The 16,961-nt window shown below is 43.6% G+C and overlaps 2 protein-coding genes across 3 annotated transcripts; both read left to right on the top strand.

Moving 5' to 3' along the window:
* Positions 1–599: 599 nt before the first annotated feature.
* vipas39 (VPS33B interacting protein, apical-basolateral polarity regulator, spe-39 homolog) lies at positions 600–8,635 on the top strand. Of its 2 annotated transcripts, none has more exons than XM_049589127.1 (19): positions 600–656; positions 1,254–1,346; positions 2,295–2,403; positions 2,493–2,630; positions 2,730–2,768; positions 3,037–3,101; positions 4,397–4,453; positions 4,563–4,655; positions 4,736–4,769; positions 5,248–5,350; positions 5,456–5,483; positions 5,607–5,680; positions 6,144–6,219; positions 6,347–6,481; positions 7,435–7,476; positions 7,557–7,733; positions 7,884–7,973; positions 8,131–8,235; positions 8,311–8,635. In XM_049589127.1, the coding sequence occupies exons 2-19, from the start codon at positions 1,254–1,256 to the stop codon at positions 8,329–8,331; spliced, it is 1,479 nt and encodes a 492-aa protein (XP_049445084.1). In that variant the 5' UTR covers positions 600–656; the 3' UTR covers positions 8,332–8,635. The 2 variants fall into 2 exon arrangements, with proteins under 2 accessions (XP_049445084.1, XP_049445085.1); XM_049589128.1 differs by having other exon boundaries at positions 613–656; positions 1,225–1,346.
* An 829-nt stretch (positions 8,636–9,464) lies between these two features.
* On the top strand, positions 9,465–14,406 carry LOC125896528 (probable G-protein coupled receptor 132). The gene is made up of 2 exons (XM_049589129.1): positions 9,465–9,601; positions 12,589–14,406. The coding sequence occupies exon 2, from the start codon at positions 12,594–12,596 to the stop codon at positions 13,677–13,679; it is 1,086 nt and encodes a 361-aa protein (XP_049445086.1). The 5' UTR covers positions 9,465–9,601; positions 12,589–12,593; the 3' UTR covers positions 13,680–14,406.
* Positions 14,407–16,961: the final 2,555 nt, after the last annotated feature.

The following is a 16,961-nucleotide window of genomic DNA, read 5'->3' as shown; positions in this document are numbered from 1 at the left end:
TACCACTGACTGAAGTACTGAAGTAATACTGACTAAAGTACTGAAGTACTACTGACTGAAGTACTACAGTAGTATTCCTGCTGCACTTACTGTACTCTCACTGCAGTACTTCTTCCCTAACAGTCTCCGATCGTCTCCTGAGTCTCTGCCTCTTCAGCTGAAACTTAAAACCAGCTTCACACTGTCACTTTAACTACTTCCTGTAATGCCTTTCAAAGTAAAACAACCAGCAGAGTCACGTGGTTTAACAGTATTAAAACATTTTAGGCGTTTGGTCTATATTTAAGGGTTAAATTGTATTTTGTCTACTTCTCTCCAACATCACCATGTAATGTGTTATTTACTCTTTTATTATGTTGTATCATTTGTACTTAAATTTAAATTAAACATGTTATCTGACATAAATGTGACTGAGCTCCTGAAGGAGACGCGTCGGGTTCTTCTGTTCAAAAGATAAAAATGTTGTTGTTTATTTTCCTCATCAAAGTGTTTCATAATATTTGACTTTAATAAATATTTTCAATTTAAACCGGAGCTTTACTCTGACGCCTTCCGTTGTTTTTCAGCTCCGGATCACTACAACTCCCAGCAGCCTCCGCGCGGCCGGAAGTACTCAAACCTCCGTCGGCAAAGAAGAGGAGCTGCTGCAACGGAAGGTAAAAACAGCTGATCGATTCTGATCGAGTATCAGTTTTAAACACAACATCTGTCGGATCAATACACAGGATAAATGTCCGCGTTTTATGACGTCACTGCTCCCGCTTTTTTCAACGTGAAACAAATAGTTACATCCGGTTTAAACTCTGACGTTATCCGTTAGCCTGCTAGCATGCTAACTAGCCTCCTGCTGTCAGACAGACAAAATCCTCCAGCTGTGACACAAAATACACAATAAATACACACGAAATACCTACAGTAAATACACAGGTAACACACACACGATACACAGGAAATATATAATAAATACACAGGAAATGCACAGTTAATACAATAAAGGCATACAAAATAAACTCAAATGCAGTGAACACACACTGTACTCAGCAGTCTGTTGATGTGTGTGACTGAGGCTGCTTGTGAACAGCTGATCTGCTGAATGTGTGAACGACACACACCTGTTCGATCGAGTCAGAGTCTGAGGACACCTGGACAGATGGAGACGTGCAGGTGCTGGAGGAAGTGACAGGGACAGAAACGTGTCTTTATTGTTCCTGTTTGCGTCGACAGGTTAAATAAAGTATGTGCTGTGTGTCCAGATGATGAAGAGTAAAGCAGACGAGGAAGACTACTGGAACAGCTCCAAGTTTAAAGCCTTCACCTTCGATGATGAAGATGACGAGTTCAGCAGGGTAAGAAACTGCACAGTGAGATGAGTGAGTCTGCAGAGGGGTATTCCAGAAAGCAGGTTATGTGAAAACTCAGAGTAAGTTAACCCTGAAATGAGGGAAACTCTGGGTTTTCAGTTCCAGACAGAGAGGTAACTGAAACTCTGAGTCAGTCACCATGGTAACAGACTCTGTGAACATAACCTGCTCGCTGACAGGTTTTCTTCAATAAACCCTGAGTTTCTCTCTGTCTCCTCCCTCTTACACGCTGTTTCATTTCCTCATTCATTCAGTCCGTGTCAAAGCTTGTATCGAAGCGCATTCATTAGCGGAATGTCTGTGATCTATAGCCTAGCCTATATGTTTGAAATCTTCTGCCTCCTGTGTTTTTCCCCATCAGATTAAACCTGAACAAATATATTATGATATATTATTAATATAATGTAATGTATCTACAGCCTGATACACAGTCAGATTCCACCACTTTATCTTCATTAAGGAAATGTAAGTCTGATAAATGATGAATAAACTTTTTTATTAACTTTATGGTTAACTTATTGACACTTTCCTCGCTCTGACTCAGGCTCTTCTTTTAAAGATAAACGTGCACCGTCTGCTACACATGCATTAATATCTCTGCATCCACTGGATTAAAATGGAGGCGCTGTCTTTTATTGACCTGTTGCCATGGTGAATCGTGGAGGCGGAGCTCCATTGATGATGGCTTTTTATTGTCGGCTTAACTCAGAGTGAACATACTCAGAGTTGACTGAACTAACTCAGATCAGCTGTTCTGGAACCGGTAACTCAGAGTTTCCCATCTCAGGGTAAATCAGCTCAGAGTTCAGGGTTAGACTCAGAGTTTGTTGAACCTCCTACCTGGAATACCCCTCAGGTGTGTCGGCCACCTGTGTAACCTTCAGGTGTGACGGTCACCTGTGTAACCTTCAGGTGTGACGTTGTGTTTGTCAGTTAAAGGAGTCGCGGCAGGCGGTGAACAGCATCCGGCGCCTGGTGGAGGATGATGATGATGATGATGACGAGGTGGTGAAGGTCAGCTGGAGCGGGGAACCTGTCGGGAGTAAGACTCTTACTATTGTTAATCACCTGTGCAGAATCCTGAGCTGCGATTGGCTGCTGGGTGTGAATCATTGTCCTGTGTGTCCTCAGGTATCTCCTGGTCTGTCAGTGAGACAGCAGCGTCCAATCAGAGGACAGACAGAGAGCCCGCCTTCCCCAAAATCAGCACAGAAACAACAACGCTCAGCAAGAGTAACTCAGGGTACTCTCTGAGCTCTCTGTTCAAAGGTGAGACAGCGGGACAGACAGGGGGACAGACGGGGACAGACGGGGACAGAGGTGTGAGACAGGAATATGAATGAAACAGTTGTCTCTGTGTCTCTGCAGGAAAAACTAAAGGAGGGAACTTCCAGTCGTTCACTGACTGTGAGTCTGAAACTACTGAACACTGTGTGAATGAGTGAGGGAGGGAAGGTGAACGGATGAGGATGAGTGGGTCAGAGAGTTAATGTTTGGTTGGAGGAGAGAGTGAGCAAATGAACTGGTAAATGAATGAGTGCCTTAAAAATGAAAGCATGAATGGACGAATGAGTGAATAGATTGACAAATGAATTAAGTGACTAAGTGAGTGAATCAGTGAGTAAACAGATGAATGAATGAATCAGACTGATGTTGATATTTTTGTGTGTGTTAGCGTTCAGTGACTCGTCGGTTCGACTCTACGCTCCTGAACTCCGAAAACCCAAATCTGAATACAAGGTAACAACAAGAAGATAATCTGATTAAAGACTGATAATCTGATTAAAGACTGATAATCTAATTAAAGACTGATAATCTGATTAAAAATTTATAATCTGACTAAAGATTGATAATCTGATTAAAGACTGATAATCTGACTAAAGATTGATAATCTGATTAAAAACTGATAATCTGACTAAAGATTGATAATCTGATTAAAGACTGATAATCTGACTAAAGACTGATAAACTGACTAAAGATTGATAATCTAATTAAAGACTGATAATCTGACTAAAGACTGATAAACTGACTAAAGATTGATAATCTAATTAAAGACTGATAATCTGATTAAAAACTGATAATCTGACTAAAGATTGATAATCTGATTAAAGACTGATAATCTGATTAAAGACTGATAATCTGACTAATGATTGATAATCTGATTAAAGACTGATAATCTGACTAAAGACTGATAAACTGACTAAAGACTGATAATCTGACTAAAGATTGATAATCTAATTAAAGAGTGATAATCTGATTAAAGACTGATAATCTGACTAATGATTGATAATCTGATTAAAGACTGATAATCTGACTAAAGACTGATAAACTGACTAAAGACTGATAATCTGACTAAAGATTGATAATCTGATTAAAAACTGATAATCTGACTAAAGATTGATAATCTGATTAAAGACTGATAATCTGACTAAAGACTGATAAACTGACTCAAGATTGATAATCTAATTAAAGACTGATAATCTGATTAAAGACTGATAATCTGACTAAAGATTGATAATCTAATTAAAGACTGATAATCTGATTAAAAACTGATAATCTGACTAAAGATTGATAATCTAATTAAAGACTGATAATCTGATTAAAGACTGATAATCTGACTAATGATTGATAATCTGATTAAAGACTGATAAACTGATTAAAGACTGATAAACTGACTAATGATTGATAATCTGATTAAAGACTGATAAACTGATTAAAGACTGATAATCTGACTAAAGACTGATAAACTGACTAAAGACTGATAATCTAACTAAAGATTGATAAACTGACTAATGATTGATAATCTGATTAAAGATTGATAATCTGATTAAAGACTGATAAACTGATTAAAGACTGATAAACTGACTAATGATTGATAATCTGATTAAAGACTGATAATCTGACTAATGATTGATAATATGATTAAAGACTGATAATCTGACTAATGATTGATAATATGTGCAGCCTCACAAACTGTGAGGCTGCATTTCCTTTTTTTCTGGTGTACTAATGATGATGTCATCATGTGATATCAGGATTATGTCAGTGATTGGTCACCTGAGGAGACAGTCCACAGGATGCAGCAGGGAAAGGTAACGCCCCCACCTGTCCGTCAACATGTCTGTGGCTCTGTGATTGGCTGGAGGGGGAGTATCACAGTGTGTAGTGTCACAGTGTGTATTTGTACTGTGTGTGTTGCAGGTTGTATCTCTGGAGAAGTTTCGGTCTCTTCAGGACAAACTGCTGCTGCTGGATTACGCCGTCAGCGCGCACGATGGAAACGTCATCACTGCTGTAACTTTATTTACAACCTGACCCTCAACATTATCTAAACTTTATCAACACCACCTGACAACATGTTTTTTTTCTTACAGGTGTTAATTTATTTGAAGAGGACTCTGAGTAAAGGTGAGTCCGCTGGTTCAGACTCTGTACCGTGAGACAGGACATGTCGTTAGGGAGGTAACGTTAGCTTTAACCCAGGGTTTTCAGGGTACACTGCTGCGCTAACTGCACACCTGACCTGCTCCAGGCAGGTTACATTGGCGATATCAGAATTAAAGCTCCGCCTACTGACCAATCAGTTCTGTTGGAAAATGGCGTGTGTAGTACCAGTCAGACCTGGTCCTGGATCAGTCAGATCTGGTCCTGGATCAGTCTGATTTGGTCCTGGATCAGTCAGATCTGGTCCTGGATCAGTCTGATTTGGTCCTGGATCAGTCTGATCTGGTCCTGGATCAGTTAGACCTGGTCCTGGATCAGTCAGATCTGGTACTAGGTCAGTCAGACCTGGTCCTGGATCAGTCAGATCTGGTCCTGGATCAGTCTGATTTGGTCCTGGATCAGTGTGTCTGGTGTTGTTGACTCTTTGTGTTTCTCTGTTCAGAGGTTTTGTTTCGGGAGCTGGAGTCCAGGCAGACGGCTCTGAGACACTTCATCCACTATCTGACTGAAACCAAAGACCAGAGGCTGCTGCTGGAGCTGCTCAGGTCTCTGCTCACACCTCTACCTGTATCTGTGTGAACACCTGGACACACCTGGGTAACATACATGTACTGTATTTATCTTATGTGTCTTCTTCCTGTCCTCCTCAGAGCTCTGGGCAGGACAGAGGACGCAGCGGTATGTTCACACACTATAAACACACCAGCAGTACGCAGTACTGCTACACATCTAAAGTATCAAAGGTACAAATCAGACCAACAGGAAGCTGATGTCATTTCCTGTGTGTCTTAATGGCAAAAGCTGCTGCAGTACAAAGAACACCTGACCATTGCAGACGAAAACAAGAGGCGGGACTTCCTGAAGACCTGCATCAGGTGAGAGACTCCTGCAGGCAAGCGTACTACGGCACGTATACTAATACTTTATACTGATACTCTGACCTGATGAAGTGTACTTACTTTGACACGTATATTAATACTCTGACCTGATGAAGTGTACTTACTTTGACACGTATACTGATACTCTGACCTGATGAAGTGTACTTACTTTGACACGTATATTAATACTCTGACCTGATGAAGTGTACTTACTTTGACACGTATGCTGATACTCTGACCTGATGAAGTGTACTTACTTTGACACGTATGCTGATACTCTGACCTGATGAAGTGTACTTACTTTGACACGTATGCTGATACTCTGACCTGATGAAGTGTACTTACTTTGACACGTATGCTGATACTCTGACCTGATGAAGTGTACTTACTTTGACACGTATGCTGATACTCTGACCTGATGAAGTGTACTTACTTGGGCTCATTGATTGTTTCTTTCCAGTCTTCCGTTTTCTCCGGAGGACTCTGCTCATGTTCAGGATCACTACACTCTGCTGGAGAGACAGATCATCATCGAGGTCAGGAACGCAAAACCAGTTTGATTTCCGTCACCCAGCCCACTTTACCTATCCCAGTGTGCCAAAAATGAACCCAGGAGTCATTCAGGTGCTATCCCAGTTTAACTCCAGTTTGCCTTGTTGCCAGGCAACCGACCGGCAGGCTGAGCGCGGAGGGAAGGTGGAAATCTTCCAGAAGTTTCCTAGAAGAGCTTCGATTCTCAACATGCCGCTGATCACCACCCTGTACTACTGCTGCTTCTATCACTACACAGAGTCCGAGGTCAGTTTAACTAAACCAGACTGTAGTGGTTTCCACCACTACACAGAGTTGAACCAGATCAGTTGAGCCAGATCAGTTGAACCAGATTAGTTAAACCAGATCAGTTGAACTAGATCAGTTGAACCAGATTAGTTAAACCAGATCAGTTGAACTAGATCAGTTGAGCCAGATTAGTTGAGCCAGATCAATTGAGCCAGTTCAATTGAACCAGATTAGTTAAACCAGATCAGTTGAACCAGATTAGTTAAACCAGATTACTTGACTCAGATCAGTTGAACCAGATTAGTTAAACCAGATCAGTTGAACTAGATCAGATGAGCCAGATTAGTCGAACCAGATTACTTGACCCAGATCAGTTGAGCCAGTTCAATTGAACCAGATCAGTTGAACCAGATCAGTTGAGCCAGATCAATTGAACCAGATTAGTTGAGCCAGATTAGTTGAACTAGATCAGTTGAGCCAGATTAGTTAAACCAGATCAGTTGAACCAGATCAGTTGAGCCAGATTAGTTGAACTAGATCAGTTAAACCAGATCAGTTGAACCAGATCAGTTGAGCCAGATTAGTTGAACTAGATCAGTTGAGCCAGATCAGTTGAACTAGATCAGCTGAGCCAGATTAGTTAAACCAGATCAGTTGAACCAGATCAGTTGAGCCAGATTAGTTGAACTAGATCAGTTAAACCAGATCAGTTGAACCAGATCAGTTGAGCCAGATTAGTTGAACTAGATCAGTTGAGCCAGATCAATTGAACCAGATTAGTTGAACCAGATCAGTTGAGCCAGATCAATTGAACCAGATTAGTTAAACCAGATCAGTTGAACCAGATTAGTTAAACCAGATCAGTTGAACCAGACTGGTTGAACCAGATTAGTTAAACCAGATCAGTTGAACCAGACTGGTTGAACCAGATTAGTTTAACCAGATCAGTTGAACCTGCTTTCTGTTTGCAGGGAACCTACAGCAGTCCACTGAACATCCGTCAGACCTTTAAGGTGAGAGGAGACATTGTTTAATCATATTGAAGGTAAATGTTTTGTCATCAATGTCTCACCTCGTTGACCTTTGACCCCAGATGTCGGAGAAGCAGTACTTTGTGACGGCGTTGGCGGCGCGGGCGAAGCTGAAGGCGTGGTTGGACGTAGATGCTCTATTCACCAGCAGGAACTGGCTCGGCTTCACCAAGAAGAAGTCACCCCTCAGCTTCCAACGAGTCGTCGACATCCTGCAGAAAAACTCTGCTCCCACACAGGTGAGGTGGGCGGGGCCAAAATAACATTACTCACAATAAAAACAGGTGTTGTCCAGGTGTTTGATTGACAAGAGGAAGAGATAAAAAAGAGAGGTGTGTTTTTACAACAGGTGTGTTATGTGATTAACAGGTGTGTTGTGTGATTGACAGGTGCTGCAGGACTACGTGGCGCTGGTTGATGATGCGGAGCTGAGGATCACTTTGGCTCAGAAACATAAATGTCACGACATTGTCATCAACGTGAGACTGTTTACATTCTTACTGCTCTCTGATTGGACGATTATTTAATGAACCACTCAGAATCAAATGTCCTCTGTGAAACCTGACACCTGTTGATATTACTGATGCAATGTGTTACTGTGATGTCATGATGACTACGTGTCTCTGGGCCAATTAGACGTACCGGGACCTGAAGGACCGGCAGCAGTTGCTAGGATACCGGGCGAAGGTGGAGAGAGGGTCGGCGGAGGAGAGGAAGATTGATGAGCTGCTCAACAACCAGGTGAGGAGGAGGAGGAGTCATCTTCATCGTCTTCCTCCTGTGACCTGTCTCACGTCTTTTCTTCTTCTCTTTCAGCAAATCCGGTGGAAGAACTGAACGTTTAACTAAAGACTTTTACTTTGAAAGAAAAGAGGCTGTTTCCTGTGTGAAGAGTTGAGCGTCACCGTGACAACAGGAACGTCCTGTCAGATCACGCCCGCTTCATCCTCATTGGTCGCAGAGAGGAGTGTTCAGATTGTCCCCGCCCACAGAATTCTGGGTGGGTGGGGTTTATATTTCTGCTGAGTCATCTCACAGCCATCACAGAGTCATTGGCGAGTCAGCGACAAGACATCACAGAGTTATTGCCGAGTCGTCGCTTCAACATTCCTAAAACAATAAAGTCATTTAAAAATGTGAATCAAGTCTTTTTATACTGGAGGAGGAGAGAAGGAGGAAGGAGGGAGGAGAAAGGAGGGAGGGGAGGAGGAAGGAGGGAGGAGATGAGAAAGGAGAGAGGAGAGGGGTAGGAAGGAGGGAGGAGAGGAGGAGAAAGGAAGGAGGGAGGACATGAGAAAGGAGGGAGGAGAGGGGTAGAAAGGAGGGAGGACATGAGGAGGAGAGGAGGGTAGAGAAAGGGAGGTGGAGAAGAAAGTGAAAAAAGGAAGGAGGAATCATGTAAAGGAGGAAATACAGAGAAGAGGAAAACGAGATAGCGAAGGAAAGGAGGGGAAGAGGAATTATTGAAAGAAAAGAGGAGATAGAGAAGGAAATGAGGTGATTGAGGAGGTAGAGAAGGAAGTAAGGAGGGAGAGAATGAAAGGAGGAGATGGAGAAGGCAAGGAGGAGAGGAGGAACAGGTAGAGAAGGAAAGGAAATGTGGAGTAAGAAATGAGAGAAAGAGGAATTATTGAAAGATATGAGGAGATGGAGGAAGAAGAGAAGGAAGAGGACCAGACAGAAGGAAATAAGGGGGTAGAGAAGGAGAGGAGGAGACAAAGAAGGAAGGAGCAGACAAAGAAGGAAAGGAGGAGAGGTGGAGGAGAGGAGGCGTCGTCCTGCAGTAACAAAACGCGGCCACAAGATGGCGGCGGTTTCTTTCAACATTTCTAAGTTGATGGTAGTTCTGTTAATATGACGTCACTCAGTGATCGCCGATCAATCAGAGTGAATATTGATGATCAATTCTGATCAGCTTCCGGTTGTTTTTCCATCAGAAGATGACAGGGACGAATAAATGAAGATGAAGCGATGAATTAAAGATGAATGAATGATGCTCCTCCTGGAGTCTCTGCTGTCAGGTGACCCGCAGCGGCGCCCGTCACGTCACTTCATTGAGAGTCAGACGGCACGAGGAGGAGACACACGGAGGATGCACGCGACCGCGGTGAGTTTTTACTTTTTAATTAAATTTACTATCAAAGGTTCACACCTGTGTAACTTTACACGGTATCAGAGTATCATCTCAGTACTCGGATACTCGAGTACACAGAGTATTACTGTCATATTTAATATCAATATATTATCAATACAAACAGCTATCACATGATGATCATAAAATACTTGAGTAATATATCTGTGATATTTTACTTCACACACAGTCAGAGTCTCTGTTGTAATAATCAGTAATCAATGAATCATTTATTAATTCTCTATAAATATAAAAACAGTTTAGCAGGTTGTGATATATTAATATTAATATTAATATATATAACAACAACGGAAGCAGTGGGGAAACACAAACACTGGTCAAATATGTGATAAATAAAGATTATTGATTTACTTATTGATATTTATGATCAGTGTATTAACAACAAACAGCAGTCCGACATTAATAAACTGATTTTACATGAATAGATTTTTTCAGTACAACTAAAATATATTCGATAATGAATAAAATCTCTATAATATGAACATAATATTTTATGAGTCCATTTATTAGATATGTTTTTACTGTAATATAAAATCTGAAATACTTTATAAATACTTTGATATATAGATATATGGGGGGGGGGGGGGCACTGCTTTGACACTCACAAGACAAAAATAACTTCTATAATAACGTGATCATGTATTGATACTGCAGATCAATAATATAAATAACAACAGTAATCGTCTGCTGTCGTTTGAGCTTCTTATTAAACAGTTAATCAATAAATTTGCTTCGTGCGTGAACCGATCGATGATCAATAATATTAAGACAAACATGTTTGTTTTTGAAGCATCTGTTGTTCATCATTATTTAATTCATGTTTCAGCAAAAAAGGTCAGTGATCAATAATTCAAACTCAGTCCCGCCCACCTCCAACATTCAGAGCACCTGATTGGACGCTGCTGTCAGTCACAGTTTGATTGACAGATGTTTTAAAAACAACTTTAATTTATTCAGTCTGTTAAAATTTAATTATTGATCAGAGGTGGACCGACATGAACTCGTACGTCGCTGATCTTCTGCTGCTCTTCGTCAGGAGTCACAGCCGCCGCGTGGAAAAGATGTTTTTGTTCGTTTTTCAGACACAACGAGGTCAGAGAGTAACGAGCCAATCACAGCACAGCTGCTGTTTCCAGTAGAGACAAAGAACATCAGAGAGGATGATGGGAGATTAGTCTCAAACAGCTGCTTTTATCTTTATGTTGAATTAGACGACTGAACTTGAGAATGACACACACACACACACACACACACACACACACTTCTGTGGTTTTGATTCTTTCCTGGTTCAATAAAATAAAATCACAAATATTTGTTATTAATTTTTTCTCAGTTTAAAACAATTAAAAAGAAAAACAGTCACATGTTTTAATAAAAAGTCAAATGATTGAACTATTGTATGAAAACCACGTATCTCCAGGTCAGACAGTGACGAACTGAATCTGGAGATATATGGTTTCCAGCAGACGTTTCACAACCTGACACCCAGAAAGAGTCTGAGAGACGGTATTGTGGCGGGGACTTCCTGCTGACAGTCAGACAGGAAACTGAAACACTGATGCAACATTTCAAACAGTGATTCAGGTCCTGATGAACATTTTATTTTCTCGGCAGCGACAGGAAGTCAGTCGTGATCGGACGATGATGATTAAAACTGACAAACTTTAATCTGATGTGAAAATCAAAAACCATAAGATGACTTCTCGGAATCAATCTGAGGCGCTGTCTGTCAGACCACATGATAACAGCAATTAGTAACAGACGGTGATAAGTGAGGAAATGTGTCACTGAAGACTGAAGAGTTTATCGGCTCAGATAATCAGTTCAGATTTTCTTCATTGAGTCGAAGTTATCAAACGTCCCTGAGACATTTTTTTTTAAAGTTGTCAGTCTGACACCGTCTCCACCAAACCCTTTCAGTCCAGCACCTCTGGAACCAGCAGTAAGCCTTCAGACATGGTACCTAGACCCTCGGTGTGTTCAGACAGTCCTCTTAAATGTGGGCGGGGTTGTTGTCACTCACTGCTCCGTCCAGCACTCGCTGTATTTCCTCATCAGCGGTGACACAGATGGAAGTCTGCACCTGGTTTATCGTCCACAGAACGAGGCTGCACGCCCACATTTTCACAACAAAATAGAACAGGCTGCAGTGAGAGTCTCTCTCCATGGGATATTTCAAAATAGCAGCTTTGTGCATTTAGTCCTTCTCAGGCAAGCTCAGGGGTTTAGTGTTGCTGTAGCCCACAGGAAGTGAGGATTAGAATATATGACCTTCACATAATCCGCTCCAAATGAATCTATATTTTTAAAGTCATTACTAAAAGTGTGTGTCATATAAAAACTAAAGTGATGGTCAAAGTTGTCACAGTGAAATTTAAGGTGTGCTGATGGATTCACGTCATCAACTCATGCATTGAGTAACATTACAAGTTAACGTTCCACCTTAAAAGTTGCCGGCAGTCGGCCCAGTGAATGAAGTGATTTTTTTCTCTTTCATTTTATAGTTGTAGTTTACTGATGTATGAACAGAGGTTACATAAAACCAGAGTGAGCGTCCTCTACTGACCAATCAGACTGCAGGGTTTCTAGCTCCACCTTTTAGTACCAGATCTGTGTGCTAGGTACCCCAACAGAGGGGGGACCAAACATGGGGACGCTAAGGAACGCTTCTGTTGGTACCATCCACAACTTTTACTGTGGAGACAGAAAAAAATTAATTAAATTAACTGAACTGCTCAGCCTTCATCAGCAACATCATCATCATCATCATCATCGGCCGACAATAAGAATGAAAACCCAGAGACGTGATGATGATGGTACTGATGATGTGGACATGATAACAGCTTGTCTCTGAATCTCACTTCTGATTCTGTGACATTTAGTTTTTGTCTTCTTTGTCAAACTGATCTTGAATCTGATTGGTCGTCTCTGTCTTCCTGCAGACATCATGCACGGATCTCCGACAACCGAGACACTTCCTGTGACGAACACCACTGGTTCCTCTTTGTGTGAGCCTCTGTATGAAGAGGGCCGTCTGCCACTGGTGCTGCTGTACAGTCTGGTGCTGGCGGTAGGACTGCCCGCCAACCTGCTGACCGTCTACCTCACCTGGCTGCAGGTGTGCAGGAAGAACGTGCTGGGCGTTTACCTGTGGAGCCTGTCGCTGTGTGACCTCACCTACCTGGGAACGTTGCCGCTGTGGGCGCACTACGTCAGCAGAGGTCACTTGTGGTCATGGAGCTCAGCCGCCTGCAAGCTAACGGGCTACATCTTCTTCAACAACATGTACATCAGCATCTTCCTACTCTGCTGCATCTCCTGTGACCGCTACGTCGCCGTGGTCTACAGTGTCGAGTCCCGTGGCCTCCGCCGACAGCGCCATGCTGCCCTAATTGCTCTTGGCATCATGTTGCTGGTCGCTGTCGGTCACGCCCCCGTCTTCACCATGACGGAGGGCGACGCCGCTGAGGGCAATCGCCGCTGCTTCGAACCAAGTCAGAGCAGCCCCAAGGTGACGGGCTTCAACTATGCCCGCTTCATCATTGGCTTCCTGATCCCGCTGCTGGTGCTGGTGGTGACAAATCGGGGCATCCTGGCCAATGTGCGGCGCAGCACAGGGCTGCGGCAGGAGCAGAAGGAGCGTGTTCGCTGGCTCGCACTGGCGGTGGTGGTGCTGTTCCTGGTCTGCTTCGCCCCATACCACGTCATCCTGCTGGTCCGAGCCGTCCTCTTCCACTTCCCCAAGCTGGAGGACGGCACCTGTCTGTTTGAGAGGACGATATACACACCCTACACCATCTCGCTCGGCCTGTCCACCATCAACAGTGCCGTCAACCCCATCCTCTACGTCCTGTCCAGCGACAACATCCGCAAAGAGCTGAGCCGAGGCCTCGTGCGGGTCTGTGACCGAGCGCACCTGAGACCACGATCAGACAGCAGCCAGAACAAGATCCAGCCCAACAGGAACTCGTCAGAGCTGCATGTGATGACCGAGACCGAGAGACCACAGGGAGGACCGCCACCAGGGACCTGACCCACCTCAGCTAGACTCTACTGGTCTCTTCTGGAATCTACTGGATTCTGGTGGTCTCTGCCAGGCTGTACTGGACTCTGCCAGATTCTACTGGACTCTTGTTGTCTCTGCTGGACTATACGGGTCTCTACTGGTGTCTGGTGGTCTCTACCAAACTTAACTGGACTCTGGTGGACTCTACTGGTCTCTAAAGGTCTTTACCAGACTCTACTGGTCTCTGGTGGTCTCTGCCGGACTCTGCTGCACTCTACCAGACTCTGGTGTTCTCTACCGGACTCTGCTGGACTGGTGGTCTTTAATGGACTCTGCCGGACTCTACTGGTTTCTACTGGTCTCTGGTGGACTCTGCATGACTTTAGTGGACTCTGGTGTTCTTTACCAGACTTTGCTGGACTGGTGGTCTCTAATGGACTCTGCTGAAAGCTGGTGGACTCTGGTGGTCTCTGCCAGACTCTGCTGAACTCAACTGGACTCTACCAGACTCTGCTGGACTGGAAGTCTCTAATGGTCTCTGGTGGACAGTGGATCTGAACAGTTTGTCCTGACTGGGCGCTGAAAGGAGACAAGGACTACTCCTGCTGGTCTGGACCAATCAGGACACAGAGGATCAATAAATGTTATAAATAAAGTTTCAGACGCCTCCATCAGAAGAACTCAAACTGTTTCCTGTTTTTAAAACCCTCTCATTCTGTGTTCGTGTTCAGTTTGTCTTTGTAAATAAAGTTGTTTTCATCACAGAAGCAGCAAACGTGTCCTTCAGTCAAAACTCAAACAGGAAGTCAGATAAAAAACTGACCTCAGACCAGCCGACACACTTTTACATTTCTGCTTTTTATTTTTGTAGCCAGAAAAAAACCTGCTGTGATGTCAGACGATGCCGGCGCGGTTTGTTCGCAGTCTGATCAGTGTCAGACTTTTTTCTGTCTCACTGACTGAACCGTGTTTGTCCTTCCCGTCACCTTCAGTTCCCCTCTGATCAGCCAACCATCATCCTCATCCTCCATGACACGCCTCAGATCAGAACAGAACAGACATCACTCTGTCCCCTGAGGTGTCCCCTGAGGTGTCCCCCAGGGTTCAGTGCTTGGTCCTCTTCCTTTCATCCTCTAAACACTCAGACAGATCCTCCGTCACCGCTGCCACTCACTCCACCCGCTCCACCTGCCTGACAGACATTAAAGGGATAGTTCAGATCTTTTGAGGTGGGGTTGCAGGCTGGAGTACAGAAGCTTAGTGATGTCCTGCTGTGGACGAGGTCAGCAGCAAAATGTATTTTAGACATTTAAAAAATCTGTATCGGTGAAAGTGTTCGCTATATTGAGAATATTTTCACAGCTTCACCTTCATGTCACTCAGTGATTTCCAACAGCAAACTGGAGCTGTTATGTCTCTCTCGTCACAGCCAAACTCCAGTGCATAAAACCAGTGATTTAACATGGGTGAACTCAGGAGCTGCTTGTCGACTGTTAATGTAGCGTGAAGTTAAACTGATACTGATTTTTTTTTTAGGTGTCTAAAATACATTTTGTTGCTGACCCCGCCCACAGCACGACATCACTGAGCTGTCATGTCCAACTGGGGACGTACTGACTGACGTCTCCTGTCAGTAACACACTGACTGTGGTTCAGTAACTGATACAACTCCACCTCAAAAAATCTGAAGTGTCCCTTTAAAACAAAGATGCAAAAAAATGTTCTGAAACTAAACTGCTGTGAGTCTGAATCTTAATCACTGACAACCCCCCTTCAGAATTTCACCATCAGTACTGGGTTTGCCACATCTGAGTCATCTCTGACACCACCGCCCTCTACTTCCTGCCATAAATCAACCACTTCACCAAAACAGCCTCCCTCCACCTCTGTTATGTCACCCACCTCTGACCCGTGTGTGTGTGTGTGTGTGTGTGTGTGTGTGTGACTACACAATGTAAAAACTGAATTTCCCCTCGGGGGTTAATGACATATAGCTTCCTCTTCTTGGTCTAAAGCAGAGGAAGTGAAACAGTGAAACAGAGCAGACTCTCTGACCCTCTGTTGTGGACTCAACACTGAAAATTAACTGTACTCCATTTTTCTGAGAACCGCAGCTCTGTGATACCAAAGACCCTATTAACACAGAGATGGCACCATAGAGTCGCCACGCCACCTTCTCATTTTTACACAGAACCAAACAACAGCATCATCATGTGGCTCCAGTGTGTGATGTCAGACAGCATGATGACATCACAGAATCAAAAGAGGCGTGACATGTAACACAACAGCGTCGGCCTCTAGTGTGACATATAACATACGTGTCAGCAGCTCTTTATAAACAATAACAATGACATCACATGTCAATAACAATCATTTAGCGTCCCTGTTATATGGCGGCTGATCTCGTCCTCTGCTCGGAGGGTAAGGAACTCCTGTTAGCTGCTAACTGCTAACAGCTGCTTTTTAAATCTCCCGCTGTGGGTCGAACACATAACATGTTGTCAAAACGTCACACTAGTTCTGCAGACAACTCTGTTCCCCAGTTCTGTGATCATACCGTTTATACAGAACAGTGAAGCAGCACAACGCCTTAAAGAGACAGTGTAAAAGTGGCAACTGTCGTTAACAGATGTAGGTATGTACAGAACTCTGCTGCCTGCCTGCTAACCAGTCCATCCTCATATGACCACGTCACCCCAGTCTGCATGACCTCCACTGGCTTGAGTGAAACTCAAGAGACATTTCAAGATTCTGCTCATCACCTGTAAGGCACTGAACAACATGGACAAAGAGCCAACAGAGGGCCGGCCCTCTGTCATCACAGGGTAGGCCTTTAGTCGGTACGTGGCCGACTAAACTGAAACAAAGCATTTATTTTCGTCTGTGAAGACTTCATCAGACTGACAGCAGCAACTTCCTGTGTGTGATGTTGCACTGCAGCTTCCTGTGTGTTACCATGACAACAGGGAATTAGATGGGGGGAGTCAGAGTACAGTCAGCTGTCTGCAGGTTCATTAATAACAAGAAAACTGGCAACTAATCAGTCCGGCCGGATGTGGTCACACCTGTGGTTGTCACGGTAACGGCAGGTACCTGCATACTGCAGGAGAGATGAGTCGACTAGGTAAGACCAGATCCAGCTAAGACCAGATCCAGGTCAGTCCAGAGGAAACTGAGGCTGCTCTTGTTCCATCTTTAGTATGTGTCGACACTTGCTCTCATTTCACAGGTCACACTGAGGTTTCCTCCCACACAATCACAAGTTTCAACACACTGAAATAAAAGGTTTTTTTTGTGACTGATCAGCAC

This window comes from Epinephelus fuscoguttatus, linkage group LG11 (genome assembly GCF_011397635.1).
Source record: "Epinephelus fuscoguttatus linkage group LG11, E.fuscoguttatus.final_Chr_v1".
Taxonomy (NCBI): domain Eukaryota; kingdom Metazoa; phylum Chordata; class Actinopteri; order Perciformes; family Serranidae; genus Epinephelus; species Epinephelus fuscoguttatus.
This window is presented reverse-complemented; position numbering and strand designations above follow the sequence as displayed.

Bases quoted from the DNA above. Each gene is read 5' to 3' on its own strand.
- vipas39 (XM_049589127.1), top strand. From the start codon at position 1,254: ATGATGAAGAGTAAAGCAGACGAGGAAGACTACTGGAACAGCTCCAAG. The intron at 4,770-5,247 runs GTGAGTCCGCTG...TTCTCTGTTCAG, and splicing joins GAAGAGGACTCTGAGTAAAG to AGGTTTTGTTTCGGGAGCTG. The intron at 7,734-7,883 runs GTGAGGTGGGCG...TGTGATTGACAG, and splicing joins AAAACTCTGCTCCCACACAG to GTGCTGCAGGACTACGTGGC.
- LOC125896528 (XM_049589129.1), top strand. From the start codon at position 12,594: ATGCACGGATCTCCGACAACCGAGACACTTCCTGTGACGAACACCACT.